Source organism: Zonotrichia leucophrys, chromosome 21 (assembly GCF_028769735.1).
Source record: "Zonotrichia leucophrys gambelii isolate GWCS_2022_RI chromosome 21, RI_Zleu_2.0, whole genome shotgun sequence".
NCBI lineage: Eukaryota > Metazoa > Chordata > Aves > Passeriformes > Passerellidae > Zonotrichia > Zonotrichia leucophrys.
In genome coordinates this window covers 3,725,176-3,743,506 of record NC_088190.1, presented here as the reverse complement: position 1 = coordinate 3,743,506, position 18,331 = coordinate 3,725,176, and the positions used below count along the sequence as shown (strand labels likewise).

At 48.7% G+C, this 18,331-nt stretch overlaps 1 protein-coding gene across 6 annotated transcripts in view; it reads right to left on the bottom strand.

Annotated features, from left to right (window-relative positions):
- The window catches only part of CAMTA1 (calmodulin binding transcription activator 1), a 244,299-nt gene that overhangs the window by 216,631 nt on the left and 9,337 nt on the right, over positions 1-18,331 (bottom strand). For 5 of the 6 annotated variants that reach the window (XM_064730531.1, XM_064730528.1, XM_064730529.1 and 2 more), the window contains exon 3: positions 3,868-3,986. In XM_064730531.1, coding sequence (XP_064586601.1) covers positions 3,868-3,986 — 119 coding nt within the window. Of the gene's footprint in view, positions 1-3,867; positions 3,987-14,369; positions 14,486-18,331 lie in introns of those variants that run through there. The other variant, XM_064730532.1, reaches the window with a different exon arrangement.

The following is an 18,331-nucleotide window of genomic DNA, read 5'->3' as shown; positions in this document are numbered from 1 at the left end:
ACCAAAGCCCAAGATAGCATTTTACATTTCCAATGTTTAACTTTTTCTTCTCTCTCGCACCGTGTCATTAAGTGTTTACAAGGATGATTAATGACTGCGGCTGCCAACTGTTAACGAACGGCATCTCTGCTCAGAGCTGCAATCCGGTGTCTGGCAGGCTGTGCACAGACAAGGTTACTCCAACATCCTTGAGCCCCAGCACCCCGGGAAGCTCCCGCTTCCCAGACAGAAAGCAGCGGGATGCATCTCCTGCAGACAACACATCTTGCTGCCCAAAGTGACTAACAGTAATGAGGCACCACCTCCACCACCTCTGTCAGGGGACACACGAGCTCAGCTGGGGCACCTGGAGGGTGGCTCTGTGCCCTCCTTTGAGAACCCAGCCCTGCTCCCATGGAAGGGAGCCGAGATCCAGAGCTCCCAAAATTCTCACTCAAGGCACACTGAGCCAGAAGCCTTTGCTCCATCCACTCACTGAAACCAAACTGGATCTGCATTTCACAAACCCTAAAATGGTTCAGAGTGAACAACAACTAAACCCTTAGAGTGAGGAACTCCCTCACAAGCACAAAGCACTGCAGAAGTTTCTCGCTACTAACTCATTTGTCTTAATGTGAGAAATAATATGAGAGCCTCGTCTCTATCCTCTCCCAGAGCTGGAGAAATAAGCACAATGCACCTTTACAGGCATTTCAAAAATGTAAATCTGTAATTAAATTGCTAGGCTTAACTTAAGATTTTCTATCTCTGGTAAAAAAAAATTGAATTAGACGGAACACTTCCTTCAGTAGGAAATATAAAACCGCTATAAACTTGATTTAAGACAAGATGACATCTTGGTATGGAAATGTATTTCCATCAAACATTTCAGTTGCAAATGCATGATCCAATGGAAAGCACCTCAATAACATGTTTGAACCATTTTTAAGCGCTCCATTTCTCTCGCTGCTCATCACGTGATTTTACTACATGTAAAGTCATCCACAGCCCACCCAGCTCTCAGAGGACACAGTTTCTCCCTCCCAGCTACCCAATCCTGAGTAACATCCAACCATCATTCTCAAGCTGCAAACATAAGTGCTCAGAAAAAGCTATTTGCTGTGTTCCCATGGTGATGCTCTACCCTGGCTGCTCCCTGACCTCTGCACCAGCAGCACCGAGGAACCGATGGAGCCCAGGCCCAGTGACTGCACATGCTCATCCTGCTGCCCACCACCCCCACAGCTGGAACACCTCTGTGCTGGGCTTCAGGGCCACCAGAGACAGGCAAGAGCCAGGTCAAGGCTCCTTGAACCATCCCCATGCAAAGAAGCACAAAGGGAACGTTTAGGAGTTGGGTTGTGGCTGGGTTAGGGGATTTGGCCCCCACCACCCTGGGGATGAATCCAACACCAATGTCTGCTACTCTCACACTCTGCAGCTCATGGAGAGACTCCTGTGACTGCCCAACACACACCCTTTGAGGGAGGACAGCATTGTCACACACATTCAGATCTGTACGTTTAGGCATTTCATTTATTTTCCACCTTTTACTAAACCTCCCTGTCCAGGAGACGCCTCACACACAGGACAGGGATTCTGAAATCAGTACAAAAATTCTGGAAGTACCACTGTATAAAATACAACTTTTTCTTCTCTACTTTACTACTTCTGTCTTCACTAGCACAGGCAGAACACCTGTGTACTCAGATGAAAAAATGTATTCCCTCAGGAATGCCTCGGGAATGTAGTCCAACATTATTATTCAATTATACCCTAAGAAAATTTCAAGTTTTGTAACAGTGCACAGAATTAAACTTTCAGATTGGGGGTGGGGAAAACAGTAAAATCTGGAAGCTCAGCTCCTTCCTCCCCCATAATTAACACAAATTTCCAAGACTTCATCTAAGCATAAGACTCTGGCTTTTTCTATTTTTTCCCCCCCTCTGAGCTAATGGGGCCAAAAAATCTCTGGCCACAAGAAAAGCTCTTTCATTTAAATCATGCAACAGGGATGCTGCATCACACCACACAGGCTGGCAGAGTCAGCACAAGCTACAACCCATGGACAGACCCAGCTCCACATCCCCATGGCATAACAGCCTCAGTGAGAGATTTGTGATGAGGGGATACAAATGAGAGAGAGGAATCTGACATTCAGTAAGACCCACAGGGGTTGAGTCTGTTTTTAATGTCTCAGTTGATGACCTGTGTCGATCAGGAAATAATCTAATCCATCCAGAATTACAGCACCAGACAATCCCACCAGCAACACACTGGTGAGCATTGGCAGAACTGCTCACCCCCCATTCCCCAAAACACTGACACAACCCTTAGGAGAACAGCCACACTCCCAAATTCTCCTCCTAACCTAATTCACCACACCAAGCACCTGCATTTTCCTTCTTTTGCTCATGAATAACAACAGTTTTCAGCTGCATAATGAACTTTGCCATATCCTGTACTCATAGGAAGCTCCACACACCAATCCTACCCAAAGCCACACGTGCACAAAGTTCTGCACTGGGGACAGCAGCAACACTCAAGTGATTAAACCCCACCCCAAGCAGCTCTTTCCAGTAAGAAGAAAGAACATCATTCTGTCACAAAGCTGTGCAGAGCTCACTCGCCCCTAACTGTGTTTGTCCAAACATCATCTGCCACAGCCACTGGAATTGCCACTGCCCTGTCCCCATTAATATAAACACTAACACAGAATAAACAGCAACCCACATTTTCTATTATTTACATTTCAAATGACCCAAGACAAAAACATCCACACAAAAAAGCCAAGGCCAGCAACTGCCCTGAAGACCCAATTCATTCTATCACAGTACTGGCTATGTTAAAAATAAATACCTGATTGTAACTTCCAGACACCAAAAGGAAGAGGGACAAGGACTCCAATTTTGAAAAATACACACAGTCACTGCTCTGTGATTGATTCCACACTCCGCAAACACACACAGAGAAGTGAGCTGTGTTTGATCCTGCACTCAGCTGCCACTTGCAGGTGCTAAACTCACGAGCACAGGTTCTGTTAACAAGTTTACATCTACAAACAAGGGATCAGAGGAACAGGACCAGTCAGCTCTGAACAAGCAGACACTAACTGGAGTTTTAGAGTCATTTCTCCAAGTGGATTTCCTCTATTATTAAGTGTTTCCCATAAATATGGCAAAACTACACCAAGCTACTAAAAATTTAAACTACACACTGTGGGTATTGCCATGGGATATTCAGCATTGCTGCACAGCAGGAATAAAGCCTAGGGATTACAGAGCTACCTGGGTTGTTCTTTAACTTCACCTTGCCCACAGAATTTAAAATACTTCTTTTTAATTTAAATTACCCCAACCATAACACAGTAACAGGTGATCTGTGAACCAGCATACTCAAGAGCAACTGGATTCCAGTAAAAAACACTCAGTTCTGTGTTTTCCTTATTCTTAATGAGATTACTCAGACAGAGGTAAGCTGGTTATTTCCCAGGAACCTGTGTGGCAGGAAAGAACACACACCACTTTTTTCTTTGAAAGTCTTCATGCACAGGAAAGTAACACTTTATTCATCATGGTACAAGCACACCTATCTAATTTTAAACCATTTTGAAACAGGTCATAAAGGTGATGTGAAACTTGACTCTGAGACAAGTCACACACCTGAGTAATGGACTCCTAGAAGTCTAAAACAGAAGTCAACTTCCACATTTGCCTTCTAGTCTCACTTAAAGCTTACTTTCAGTATGTATTACAACTTATTATTTATGGAAGAGGTTCCAGAGCCAGGGAATTCATATCCTGTACCTTGCATGGCATGCTCTCACAAAACAATCCATAAGCATTAAGTAAGCTGGCACATTTAAGAATAAGTAAGAGGTTTAACTACCTCGTTAGTGTTCCAGCGGTGCCTCTCCTTCGGTAAACTTGAACATTTTGGTAGACATTCAAGCAGCTTCTTCGGTAAAAAGATTTTTACATGACTGCCATTGCTGTTCCCATGATCATCTAGAAAAAAAGAGGATATACATGATGTACACACAGGAGAATGGGTGGTTGCAACCATGAGACTCAAGCAACGAGACTTGGAAACCCCTCAGTTCCCCTGCCCAAAAAGAAAAATTTGCCATGGCAATAAAGACAAATAACAGCTTTCTGTTGAAACTGCAACTTTATTTCAGAGATATAAACACAATGTAATTCTTTCCCGTTGCAAAGTTTTAGAAGAACTTCAATGAATTTGGACAAAAGGAGCCTGTGTGTGCTTACCTGTGCCTCTTTTAGCTCATTATTTCCCTCAGTGGCAAATTTTACAAGCAACAGCAACAAAACACTGTAGAAGCTGTGACCACAGCAGCACGACGTGCCAGGGAAGTCATAAATGAAGTTCACACTTGACAGGATTTGCAAGTAAATAAGCACAGAGCCCCAGCACCTGCTATAATTTTGTCAAGCTGCAGCAGAAATGCAACTCAAGGTCTATTAGTTCATTTAAAACTAAAACACACCATACCTGATCAAACCCAGGTAACTTCTATTTCCATTCACAACTCAGAAAGTAAATGCAGTTCCTTAACATGAGAGTGAGGAAGAGGGATGGAATTTTCCTATCTCATCATGCACAAGGGTCTCAAAAGCAGAAATACTAAATATTACAAAATTATTGGATTTTATTGCTAAATATGCAGAAAGTGCATCAAGACTCAAGTCCCAAAAAGCCCTGCAATCCCACACCAGCAGCACCTTGAAGGTGTCTACCACCCTCTAACCCATCAAAAGAATCAAAGCACCCATAAAATGCACATGTTTATCAACAAAATCAGTCCCCACAGGAAAAGGAACTGGAGCAGCAGCACAAGAGAGACCAGCCACAGAATACAGAACTTTATCAGTTCTCCCTCCAAACACACCATATCTCTGTCATCTTCCACCAGCCTCATACATCCCGTGACAGATCCTGGACAGTGCTACACAAACACTACAGTTACTCACTTGGCATTTTACCCTACAAAATTAATTTATAGTCATTTCCCACTTGAAAATGTACAGAAAAAGGATATTAACTTCATTTTACACATCTAATGATTTTATATCATAAAACACATGCCAGCACTATGACAAAACTCCTCTGCAATTCCACCCAACACAGACATTCCCTGTGACCTGCAGTGAACCCCACAGAGCCTGGCCCACGATCATTCTTAGAAATTACTTAGGAATTGCAGAGACTTCACACCAGCAGCCAGACATCCCTGGTATTCTTAAAGCTTGATTAGACTCTTGGATGTGTCAAGTTCAACAATATACATGCTGTTAAATCAACTGCTCGTGCAAGCCCAGCAGATGAGTTTACAAGATAAGCAGCGATGTGTATGATAAACGTGAGCTGCTCTGTAATTTATGAGTCCTGCACGCTCCCTCAGTTACTGGGAACTTTACTGTGAGCCTGTGCTGGACTAAATCAACAGGGCTGCCACTTCCCAACTTCTTCCTGGGCAAGGAGCAGCCAGGCAGGATTGATCTCTGCTGGACTGCTAAAGAAATCAGGGAGAGGGTGCTCTCCATTACGCCATTCCAGGATTTTCATTTGGATACTGAGTATTGTTGAGCATGAATCTGACGCCTTAAGCTTTAGCTTTCATATTATCCAGATTCTCTACTGCATAATATATAACTCTGAACTCCATATAAAGTGTCAGCAAGTTCTTCTCACAGTTTATTGAGATAAAACAATCCTTTTCCAGCCTCAGAACCAAGGACAACGTTGCAGCTTCAGGCCCAAAATGTGTAAGCAACAGCAAATTGAGGAGAGCAATCTGGGAGGATGGGACTGCATAACCTGAAGCTGTAATCAGACAATTAATCCCAATATGTAAATGGACCAAAAGTTATAAAAGTGTGAAAACTCGTGACCCACTGTCCATCTTGGGTGTAGCCTCAGTCAGGCTCTTATACTGTCCAAGGTGTATCCTTGGAAGGCCTTTTAATAAATCTACTTTATTCCTTTAGCACTGTCTAGCCTCTGTTCTAGGTAACCTCACAAGGTATCAACTCCACAGGGCTTTTTGAGCACATCCTTTCCCCTCCCCAGCCAATGTCACCACTATTTCCCTGCACTTGGGCCACTCAAAGCCTCACAGACACCCAAGCTGTGATACCTGGGGTTATGTACAAAAACAAAACTTGCCTGTGGCAAAGAGCAGAGCCAGGCAAGGCCTGCCATGCCAGCAGCTCCCAGCCATCTCCAGATCCACCTCCCAGTGCAGCCAATACTCACTTCCCACTCCCTGCATTCATTTTACACCATTTCCATTTCTCATTCAAAACACTGCATTGCTCTACATTCAATTCATTAAGGCACAAAGTATTTTACAGCACACATTATTGCTTTTATCAGCCAAACTACATCCCAGTTACATCTCATCAGCTTATTTTCCATGGGCACATTTTAATTGACATTAATTGTATTACTTCCCCTTACCTCCGTATCAGTCAAGCCCTCTATCACTCATTCCATTATTTTGCAGGGCTGGCAGACCTCTAATTATTCAGCTCGTTTTATTAACTTTCTTCCATTGTCATCAATTATCAGTATTATTAATCCAGAAAGTGCCTATGGATAATAGAGCCCTTTAAAATGTTTTGGTAGAAGTTGTCAGAACTTGCTGACGCTAAACCTTCCAACTCCTGTTGTTAGCATCTCCCACCTTCTGTTATTACAGCAATGGAAGGTCATTCTCACCATCCTGTAACACGACTACATCTCACGGATGCCTCCCTTTTCTGCATTTAGCAATGGCATTTCCTCACTCCAAAAAAATCCCCTAAGTGAAAAACAACTGCCTCCTGCCTCGATCCAACCAGGTTTTCATTATGGACTCCTCAAGCCATGTGGGCAGAATAAGACACAACCATCACAGTATGGGATGCAAATTCTAAATCCAGTGACCTCTAAACCAGGTCTGACCTTGGAAAAGGATGAAATAAACCAACCAGCTGAGAGTGAAGAACCCCAAATATATACACACATTTGCCTTCAAACTTGCTTCTCAGCCCTCTGGAATCACCAATGTATTCCTCCAGGGAGGAAAGTCCAGGGAAGCTGGGAACAAGAGAGGAGAAGAGGATTACTCACCCAGTAACACTGAGGGTACTGGTGGAACAAGAGCTCCTACTCTTCCAAATGAACCACCATGGTTTCCTGCTCCTGTTCCCCACAAATAACACCATGACATTTTCAGGGAGGTGGAGCAACACTCCTCACCCAAAGCTATGCCTTGCTTGAATCAAACCTGCCATTGCTGGTGCAGCTGACAGCCCATCCACCACCATGGGGGCTCCAGTGAAGGCAGGAACAGAGGACCAAGGGTCCACACTGCTCTGCAGCCCTGCTCACCCAGCAGCACAGACTCCTCCATTTATCACCAACTAAAATTTCCTCACTAGCTAAAAACAGGAGCGGCAACATCCCAGCACTGATTCGGTTTTAATGTGCAAATCCAGATTTTTACTTGAACTTTCTCCTCATTTATTTTTGCCACGGTGTGACTAACAACACCAAGATCTGCAAATCCATCCAGTGTCAATAAAAAATGTCTGTGCAAGCAGAGCCACACTGGCATGGGGAGGATTTGCCAGTAAAGCTCTATCAACATGGGGGTTTTTAGTGCAGAGCTGGCCACAGCTCAAAAATGTTTCCCAAGGCAGGCACAGCCACAGCTGAGAACTCAAGTAAGGAAGCTACAGACTAAAATATAGCAGCCTACAATGTGTCCTGTTATAATTCAGGATGAAAATGCAAAATTTAAGTTCCATTAGCAATCTTCAAGATTACTTATTAGCAAACCAGAAACTCGTGTAGAATTAAGAAAGTGTAAGTATTATAAAGTTCATGGAAAGTTCCACATTAATTATACCACATAAACCCTTCGTCATTTTATGGGTTTCTTCATGCTCCTTGCACTTTATCCTCCCAAGGGATGCACCACGGGCCATAAAACTTTGAAGTGCACAACAGCAAATCACAGAGAGTCTCTGCTCTACCCCCACTCTCCAAACAACCCCTTACCCCCTTTTCTTTTTCTTTAACTGGTTCTTAAATCTTTGGTGATCCTGGAAGTGAATTTAGACCTGCAGCCCCATTAACTACTACAGTTTGCCTATAAAACATGTAATTAGAAAATAAAGTAATGCCAAAAGGATGTTCATCAGCTGTTGATCTGCAGACAGGTCTATTCTGGAAATAAATAACACAAGTAAGCCATAAACTCACAAACACAAGTTTTATAAAGCCATTATTATGAAATAATAACTTAGGGCTGGTCATCTCCTTAACTACCTCAAGAGAGGGAAGAGGTGTTTAAACATTACAAATGGGAACTTTAGTACAAAATAAACTACTAAAATCTCAATATCATGCTTATTTGGGAATGGGGCAACCATCCAGCTGATCCCACCACCACTGACCAACCCCTGAGGTGGCAGTTTCAGCCCTACAGTGCCAAAGTGGCACCACAAAAACACAGTGCACAGAGGCCACCACAGTCACTCAGTCACTTGCTGACCTCCAGACAAATCCAACAAACTCCATCTGGAAGAAATAAATGCAAGGAATGACTCCAGATCCAAACAACTGCAGGACTGCCATGCTATTTCTCACAGTTAAACTTCAATCCTGGCATCTTCCATCCATAAAAAAGCAGCAACAGAAGCAAACCCAACAGCTCTTGGTCTGTTTGCTAGAAATATTTGTATCATTACAGTAGTAAATCTCTTGGCAACAAAAGCAGATTTCTAAATATCAATCAAGGGTGGCTAAGAGAAGATAACCAGGTCCAGCTCTGCAGTGCTGCTGTCTCAGCAGGGCTCTGCTGGATGCCAGCACTCGGTCACACACTGGCTGAGCAAATGCATTCCCAGGCCACCAGCACGGGATACAGCCCAGGGCTGAGGGGAGAACCAAGGAAAGATTAAGCAGTTCAGGCAAAGGTAAAAAATATACAAAAGGAGCAAAAAGACCAACACAAACCAGCATGTGTATGGCCACGACTGCTGCCTGCATGGAGTAAGTGAGGAAGGAAAAACCCAGAAAGGATGAGGAGGGAATCACAGGAATGGTGGCAGTATGAAAGATGAGCAACAAAACAATTTTCCTCTAGAAGTTACTGAATCTAGCCTTAGTGCCTTGGAATATTTGTGATAAATACTTTGTTGCTATGACAAACTCTACAAACAATTCTAAAACCACAAGAAACACAAATATAGCTAAAGCTGCTGTTGTGCATCAGTGGCCCAGTTCTCCCCACCAGTAACGTGCTACACCGAAGTCCTTCTGTCCTTTTCACATAGCATAAAGTTTCTTGACATTTTATAACTAAATTCAGTGTGAACACCAGTGCAAATGGTGCATTTTGGGGAAGGGTTGAGAGCCAAATTTTCCCTAATGAAGGCCCACACACTGGCTGAGGGCTGGGTGACACAATCACCCACAATCACAACCATTTCTTGTGCCATACGCTAAGTGCCCTGCGCAACATTTCTGTGTCTACTTTCCCCCACCAGCAAAACAAGCTCCTCTTTCCCTCTCCCACCTAGGCAGGCTCCAAGCACTTGCTAATGGAGCAAGAGAATTCCTTTGCAGTCAGAAGGTGCAAACTTTGGGAGTGTTCAAACAGTGCAGTCACTTCAGCCTCTCCTTGCAGCTCTTCATGTTCACATCTGACTTTCACTGCTTTGCTGCTAAATGTGACAAGTGCACCACAACGATGAAACCACAGCTCACCAGCACCAACAACTCTGGCTGAGACAGGTCATCAATTCCTTCACCCCTTGGTTTTCATTAAAATTACATCATCAAACTCAATGGCAATGAAGCTAAGGAGGAGTGGATATTACTGGCCAGGTCTAACAAAAAATCAACCATCTTTTTATTCAGTTTCCAATACTACAGATGCTCTCAACAATACAACACATTTCCCAGAAGTCTTCAAATATTGGCTAAGGCCAGAGGAGTCGCTTACTCTCACCCTACATGCTGGCAGACACCAGCAATATTTTTATTTTTCTTTTCATACCACGAAGAGTCTGAGTTTGGAAACCCACCTGGAGAGCTGGCTGGAAAAACCCAGCCCCCTGAACCAAAGTGTGCAATGTGAGCAGAAGGACAGAGAGCACTCCATGTCCAGTGAGGACAGTCTGCTGTCATTCACCCAGTGCCACGACTGCTCCTCAGCACAGTGGCCCTTCAGCATTGCCCTGGCAACAGGGTGGGTGCCATAACCCAAAGGCACCAGCACCCCCAGGCAAACCTGGCTTTACAAACCCACAGGGTTTAACACAGCATTGACACAGGGCTGCCAGGAGCCAAGGAAGGTGAAAACAGGACACAAAGCGAGGGGGGAAAACTACAAAGCGAAAACTCAGCAAGGTGAGGAAGCGGAAGCCCGGGAACACCGAAGCTGCAGGAAGCTGCTGGAAGCACTGCATTCCAATTAACCAGCCCGGGATTCCACAAGCACTGCACCCAGCCTTGTTTCACTCCCTGGAAATGTTTGAGTTTGTTGGTTGGGGTTTTTTCCCTTCCAGACACACCTGGCTTACTGAAGCAGAGACAGAGGGACACTGAAAAATAAAGGTCACATTCCAGCTCCCTCTTTCTGAAGGCTGTCTGGACAGAGGGAGGATAGCTACTGCCCCTTCCTCCAACAACATCTACCAATATAAGGAGGTCTTTATAAAAGCCATTTAAGACCACTAGTAATGTAAGGTCAGCACTGACCTTAAACTTAAATTTAAATTTAAAGGTATTCATTTCAACCATACTTCTACATCATCATTTCACTACATCACCTACCGATACAGAAAATGAAATCTGAGCTAATACATCTCCAGGAAGATTTTCTACATACGTAGCTTTAAAACTGACACAAATAAACCAAAAAACCTTTAAGTCAAAGTAATTGTGAAAATCATTAACAAGGAGAGATGCAGAACTAAATTTAAAAACCAGAGTTTTAAACAAGCCCTAAGCCTTACATTAGGAATAACATAATCATAGTACCTAAAGAATGCGAAAAACCGACCTCACAAACATATAGGTCCTCCTGTCTGGAAAAAGGGAATGAAGCCCTCTCCCTGAACCTGTCCTGCTGGCTGACACCCCATGAAGAGGGTCTAGAAACTTCACCAGGAGACAGTTTGCTTTCAATTCTGACAACAGAAAATTTGGTAAAATCCCAACGCTGAGATTCAGCAAAAATCCTGGGGCAAGGAGTGGACTGAGCCGAGCGTCGAATGCTGCCTCCTCCCCGCGACAGTCAGATCCTGCAGCACACAACCCCACACCCTAAGTTCAGGTTTGTTTAAGTAATAAAACTTTAGGTAACACTTCTGCAAAGGAAATAAATACTTTGCTGTTTAACAACCAAATACAGAATGTTTTGTTTTCAAAAGGGTATTGTTCCCCACATAGTCCCTCCAAAGCCGCTAACATCTGAGGCTCCACTTGCCCTTTTCAGTCAGCCCAGCCACCAGTACCCTCAGCTGAGGAGCTGCTGGGAGAAACACCATCTCCTCCTGCCATCCCACCTATGACCCTGCCTCAGCTAACAGAAAATTCAACAACTGCACGGAACCAAACTCAGCGCACAGCAAAATTCTGGGCCCCATGCAAAACACACCGGCACTTCTCTCTGCAAAGCTCTTCCTTAGAGGTACCTGGCTGTGAGAACACAAAATTAAAAGGTTGCCTGTGTACATTCTTCCCCTTTTGAACTTTAAATAAGAAAAAGGAAGCTTTTAAAAGGACAACCCCGTTAGCACCCCCTGATCAAGTTGAGAGCTATCAGAGCTGCCAAGATGGCACCGCCAAGGGTCAGTCCTCCCGGCTCAGCTCAGATGCACAGAACACAGCAGGAACTACAAAACCCACAAACCCTCTGCTGCAGGATGGCAAGAGCCGCTCGGTCACTCTACCAGCCTCATCCTGCCCGAGGAAACCAGAAAAGATGAAACTCACCCGAGTTCTCCAAGCCGTGGAACTCTCTCCTGCAGCCAAGGGACAGCGGCGCCAGCCTCATTCCAAACCTCAACAGCTCCCGCCGGGCATCTCCCGCTGCTCCCGGAGCACAAGGAGCCCCGAGGGCAGCTCGGCAGGGAGCTCCAGAGCCCGGCAGGTCCGCAGAGCCGTGTGCTGCTGCTGCTCAGAGCCTCCTCGCTGCTGCAGGGGGGATGGAGCAGGCGGCTCCCCAATGGAAGCAGCGCCGGCCCGCGAGCTGCCATTTACATCCGCTTTTAACTCATTGAAGTAACTCAAATCTAAAGCAACTTGTGTTCTCTCCTCCAGCACCTGCACTACTGCTGAAACACTCTGCTTGAATCATGCCTTAAAAGCATTCCCATTTAAGTTTCTGACAGGTGGAGTTTAGGTTTAAGGAATGAATGGTTTATATGTCGTCTCCTTGAAAATCCACCGCAAAAGTAGGTCAGCGGGGGAGCAGCTCTGTGACTTCGTACGAGAACACCCCGGGCGCCGGTGCCGAGCCGGGGTTTGCTCCGCTGCCACCTCCGCGATGCTCGGCACGGGCACGGAGCAGAGACAGCGGAGACACCGGACGGCAGCGCCGGGCACAGCGGGCGCCTCGCTGGCAGCTCCTGCACTGCCCTGCTCCAAAGAGCAAACACAGCTGAGCTGCCCAGCACCGACACACATCACCCGCCGCCCCCCGAAACCATTCACCGAAACCAAACATGACAAAAGTTGCGGTAAATAACAAGCGGAAAGGACAAGTTACCTTCCCAGCCAGGGAGCACTGACCTGCCTTGTCCGTAGAGCCGCAGCCTCACAGGGCTGAGCACACCAAAACCTGCGCTTTACACAGGAAAAATCCATCGTACCTTGGCACAGGAAGTCCGAAAAGTGAATCGAACCCGACTGTGCTTTAGTGGCAATACTGTCACCCCCAAGAGAACGAAAACGTCACAATGTGAGCCAGGAGTCCAGGTGAACGCTCGCTCTGCTCTCGCTCACACCCCTGTTAGCCAGGTGGCATTTCACTACTTGAGCACAGTTAATCATGTACTTCAACGCGAGTGAGAAAAGAATGAAGCCCGACGTTTCCCAGACCAAAGCAAAGATCAAATTAATGGATTTGGGAGCATCAAAGAGATCAGTAAAAGATGAAGCCAACAACACTCAAAATCACCTCTACTACTTAAATTTTAGATTTCTGCAGAGCCTTTGAATTTCACGGCGCAATCAAAACTCAAACCTATGCCCAGGGGGCTCTACAGCCGCCAAGAAACACTCCAAAAATCATATTCCCAAAGCAATCTGAGAAAAAAAAATCTAGAAAAAAAGGTGGGATAAGAACCCTTGAATTCTATGAAGGGGTTTCCCAGTAAAGAATATAAATGGGTTCCAGACAAGGATGTACATGTGCTGTGGCGAATAAAGAAAAAAAATCCTTATTACTTACTACTAACCACCGTTCCTTGAGGTGCCCAACTACAACCAGGCCAATCCCTCAACCGGATTTGGGCAAGGGACGTGAACTGCCCTCCGCTCTCTCCTCCCGCCCCTGTAAAATGGAGGCGCCGACACCGGTACCGGCCGCGACCACCCGGCCGGCGGGGTCCGCGCTAGCACCGCTGCCCGAGCCAGCCGGGACAAACTTACCCCAAATAACACGAAATATCCAACCCGCCTCCCGCCGAACCGGGGCCACGGCCCCGCTCCCGCCGGGCCGGGGGCAGGAGCGGCAGCAGAGCGGCGCTTCCCCCTTGCGGACGCGCCGGCCCCGCTCCCGCCGCGCCGGCAACTTTCGGCCTCAGTCGGACGCCCCGGGGCTCCCGGCGCGGCCGGGCCCGCGCCGCGTTCACCTTCGCGCCCGCCGCTGCGCCCGCCCCCGGCCCGCCCGCGGCGCGGAGGCCCCGGTCTGGCGGGGCCGTGGCCAAGGCCACCCAGCTTCCGACGGGCGCGCGCCCGCGAGGCACGTGCGCCGCCGCCGCTGGGGGGGCGGCGGGGGCGGCCCGGCCCGGCCCGGCCGTGGCTAGCGGCGGCCCCGCGCCGGCCGCGCCGCCGGGGCCTCCATGTTGGCGGCGGGCGGGCACGTGCCGGCGGGCGGCGGGAGGCGGGACCGGGCCCGGCCCGGCCCGGCTCGGCCGCCGCGGCCCCCGCGCCACGCGGCCTTCCCGCCGCACATGGCCCGCCCGCCCGCCGGCCCGGCCCGGCCCGGCGGGGGCGCCGCCGCCGCAAACTTCGCGCCGCGCGGCCCGGCCTGTGCCGCCGCCACCGCCCCGCGGCGGGGCCGTGGCGGGGGGCGGGGGCGGCCCAGCGGGCAGGCCCGGCGCGGGGCCCGGCGCGGGGCGGGGGCGGCCCGGCCGCGTTCTCACCTTCCGGCTTGTTTTCGGCGGCCATTTCCCCTCCGCGCGCCACATCCTCCTCCGCCTCCTCGCGACCGGGACCAGGCGCGCGCCGCCTCCTCCCGCGCCGCCGCCGGCCCGGCCGCCCCGCGCGCACCGCGCACGCCCCGCGCCTCCCATTGGTCAATCTGCCGCACTGACATCCCCGGTGGCCAATCGTGGCAGGGCGGGGGCGGGTCCCCGGAGGGGATGGGCGCGATGGACACGGCGCCCCTCCAATGGCAGTGCGGCAGCGCTTCAGTGGCACGCGCCTCAGCCATTCACCGGCGGCGCTGGGCGGGCCAGCGGGGGCGGGACGGAACGCGTGATTGACGGCCGCAGCAGCCACTGGAGAGCCGAGATCACGCAACTGACGGCCGCCGGGACCAATTGGCCCGCTGGGGAGGCGGGACTAAGCTGCTGACGCACGGTGCCGCGCGCGCCGGCGGCCAACGAGCGGTGCCGTCCGCCAGAATGACAGCGCGCGGCACCAATGGGGAGCGCGGCCCGGCCGGCCGGCAGCGGCCCCTGCCCCGCCCATTGGCTGCGCGCGGCCCGGGCGGGCACCGCCCCCCCCCGCGCCCGGTGACCCCAAACAAAGGCGGCGATTGGCGCGGCCGCCAGTCCCGCCCGGCGGAGCCGCCCCGCCCCGCGCACCGGAGCCGCGGCTGCACCGAGAGAGCCAAATTACCCCGGCCGAGACGCCCCGGGGCTGTGCTGTGAGAGGCGCCGCCTGCCACCCGCGTGTGTCACCGCCCTCAGTAACTGTCCCGGTCAGAGGGGCTGCCCCGCTGGGCTGGGGACGGAGGTGCCGAGCCCCCAGAGCAGGGAGAGCCCTCCGGGCGGGGGCAACCCCCGGCTCTGCCCCGTTTCTAAGCGGCGGACAGAGCTCGGAGCTGTTTCCCTGCCCTGACGGGCTGCCCCGAGATGCAAAGTTTATCTATCTCCCCGTTTTTCAGTAGTGCTGAATATCCGGGGTGCTGTAGGCCCTCTTCCACAGCGTTCCGGGGTGCAAAGCACGATGCTCGGGTGGAACAGGCGTTCTTGGCACTGTGCGGGGAGATGAGGGTTTGTGATTTGCAGAGAGAACCAAGTTAGGAGTCGTTAAGGGTTTGAGAGAGTCCTGCCCATCCCTCGGGCACAATTTGTGAAAGTGTCACAGATCCCACTCAGCATGGGATGCACGGAATCAGGGGGCTGTGAAGGGGTTGTGAGCATCAAGGAAATCGCTCTGTCCTTCTCAAACCTGACGTGCCCCAAGGACTGGCATGTCCTGGCCTGGCTGAGTCTGCCCCATCCATCAAAGCTTGATGAGCACGGGCACTTCAGCCTCCTTGAGCAGAGTCCTGCAGAACTGGACCACAGCTAATGCCTGCACAATGCAAACCAAGACTGCAGCGGTTGTTCCCTTTGATGTGTGTGACTAAACACACAAAAAGGATCTTTTCCCTTAGATCTTCCTGGCAGCAGAACTTCTTTAGAAAGACCTGTTGGTGCTTTGGCTTTGCTAAGGACTGAAGCTGTTTCCAAACCCAGAGCAAAGGAGGATGGTGTGATGGGCCTCTTCTAAGACAGAAGAAAGGAAAATTCCTTTTTCCTATTTTCAGCAGCTGCTAATCTTGTGGAGCGTGAAAGGCACATTGATGAAGAGGCTCCAGAATGACAGGCTCACTCCCGACGGTCAGAAAGCTCATCTGGTACAATGTCCTATAAATACCCACAAATACCAATGCAGCCACAGGATCAGCTAAGACAGTTGTTTCCTTCAGCACATCAAAATATGCTGGAAATGGAAACTTTTCTAGTTGCCACACTGGCAAAGAACTAGCATTTTCTTGATGAGTTCTGGGGAATTTACGTCTCTCCTTGGTTATTCTTCTAAGGCAATCCATATGCTTAGCAGAGACATGATGTAGCCATGCAGTTGTTGTTTTGCTATAATTCAAACTTCATAAGTTTGAATTATAGCAAAATGTAGTATCAGACTAACAGAGGTGCTGAGGGACAGGAAGCAACTTCCTGATGCACATCAGGGGCCTTTGGTTGATGCCTCATGGAGGTGTGGAGGGCCAGTCCATGCTGAATTCCTCCCCAGGGCTCCCCTCACAGTGGCAGGTGCTGGAGCCCTATGGACAGACCTGCCTTGCCACTTCTTCAGCAAGCAATGGGCACCTGGCTCAGCCAAGGAGCTCAGCCCACAGTGCTTCTGCCCCTGGAACATCAGGCCAGCATTCCTGGGCAGCTTGAGTTTCCATGTGGGTATCCAGGCAAGAACAAGTAATGACAAGAGATGAGAAATGATGGTACCAACATTGGCACAGATCCTCACTGGTACCAAACACAGCTGGAGAGCTGTTGGGTTTGTTTTCCCAGCTCCCCCATGCAAACACACAGCAACTTCTGCCACAAACAGCCTTCCTGTTCTTGCCAGGGAAACTGGCACAACCATTCATTCCTGTTGCAGCACTCACTGACACCCTTTGGACAGGTAACCATGGGACTCTACATGGGTCACATCACCCTGACATCACCCACAAACTAAATGAGATGCCAAGTTAGCTCTGTGTACATCTGTCTCTTCCCTCCAAGGCTTGAGCAGTTTCTTCTGTGCTTGAATGGCTCATTAAAGCAACAAGCTCCATGCTCTGAGGGACAAGGTTGTTCAGGACTCTGCCTGCCTTCTGCTGGCCTGCCCAGCCTGGGGACACAGGCAGTGCTGCTGCACTAACTGGGGACAGCTCCACTGCCAGGACTGACACAACCCCCCTGACTCCACAGCAGTGTGTGCCCTGCTCTAGCACGTGTCTTTGGGAGCACTGCCTGGCTTTCCAGATCCTTCCTGATCTGTAAACAATGACAATTTGTGTGCATGAGCATGAATAAAGCATTTTTAAGGGGTTACTGAAGCAGTGTATGAACTCTGCTCCATCTAGATAATGAACTCATTCTCCTCCTCAACATAAGGTTTTCTACCAGGAGACACAAACCCCAGTTCACAAACCCCTAGTGAACTGACTCTCCCACTCCTGAAATTACCTAAGTTAGGTGTGATTTCTGTACACACAGGTTGCTACAGCAATACATAAGTAATGTGTACACACAGGTTACTAGAGCACTGTGACCTGTGTAACACCAGAGATACTAAATGGGGAGTTTTTCATCCAGCATGCCAGCAAATCCCCAAATATTTTCATTTCATTGCTGTGCAATAAAATGATAAGAAAGAAGCCATTTGAATTGAAGTGCTGCTGGTATCTTTGAAGTTGCCCAGTGCCACTGTTTAAAACTCAGAGCAATTGTTATTAAGGCACAGAGGTACTGAACTGCACAAGACTGTGCATGGATGGTGTGGGATAAACTTGCTCACTGTTACCTTTCCAGGGGCACAAGCACAGAGCAACATCCAGCTGATAAGCAGCAAGAGAGGAGATGTGCCAGGAGTTTGTGCATTCTGAATCATGAATAATTTTTATCAGCACACTGATAAAAGCCAATGCTATGCTGGTGATTGGTGTCTGGGTTGGTTTTATTAAAAGGGAGGTGAAATACCAAGTTCTTTCAGAATTCTTAATTGTCAATCCATGGCAGATGTGGGTCTGGCTTGGTTAATTAGGTTAATGTGATGATTTGGCATAGTGAGCTGTATACAGAAGTAAAAGTGTTAAGGATATATTCAAATATCCTGTTATGGATATTCAGCAAATTACACATTGCTGTTGCTATGGCAAACAGCACAAAGGAAAACAGTTCAGACAGGTTTAATAGCCATAATGACAATGCTGGAACCCCATTTCTTGTGAATTGTTTGCACAAAGTTACTTCATTATTTAGAAGCAAGGAATGCCAAGTGTTTTCACAAAAATACTCTCAAGTGTGAGAAGAGATGATTAGAAATACCTCACATGATAGAAATGAAATGGTTTTGTCCTTTACTCTCTCCACATACAGAAATT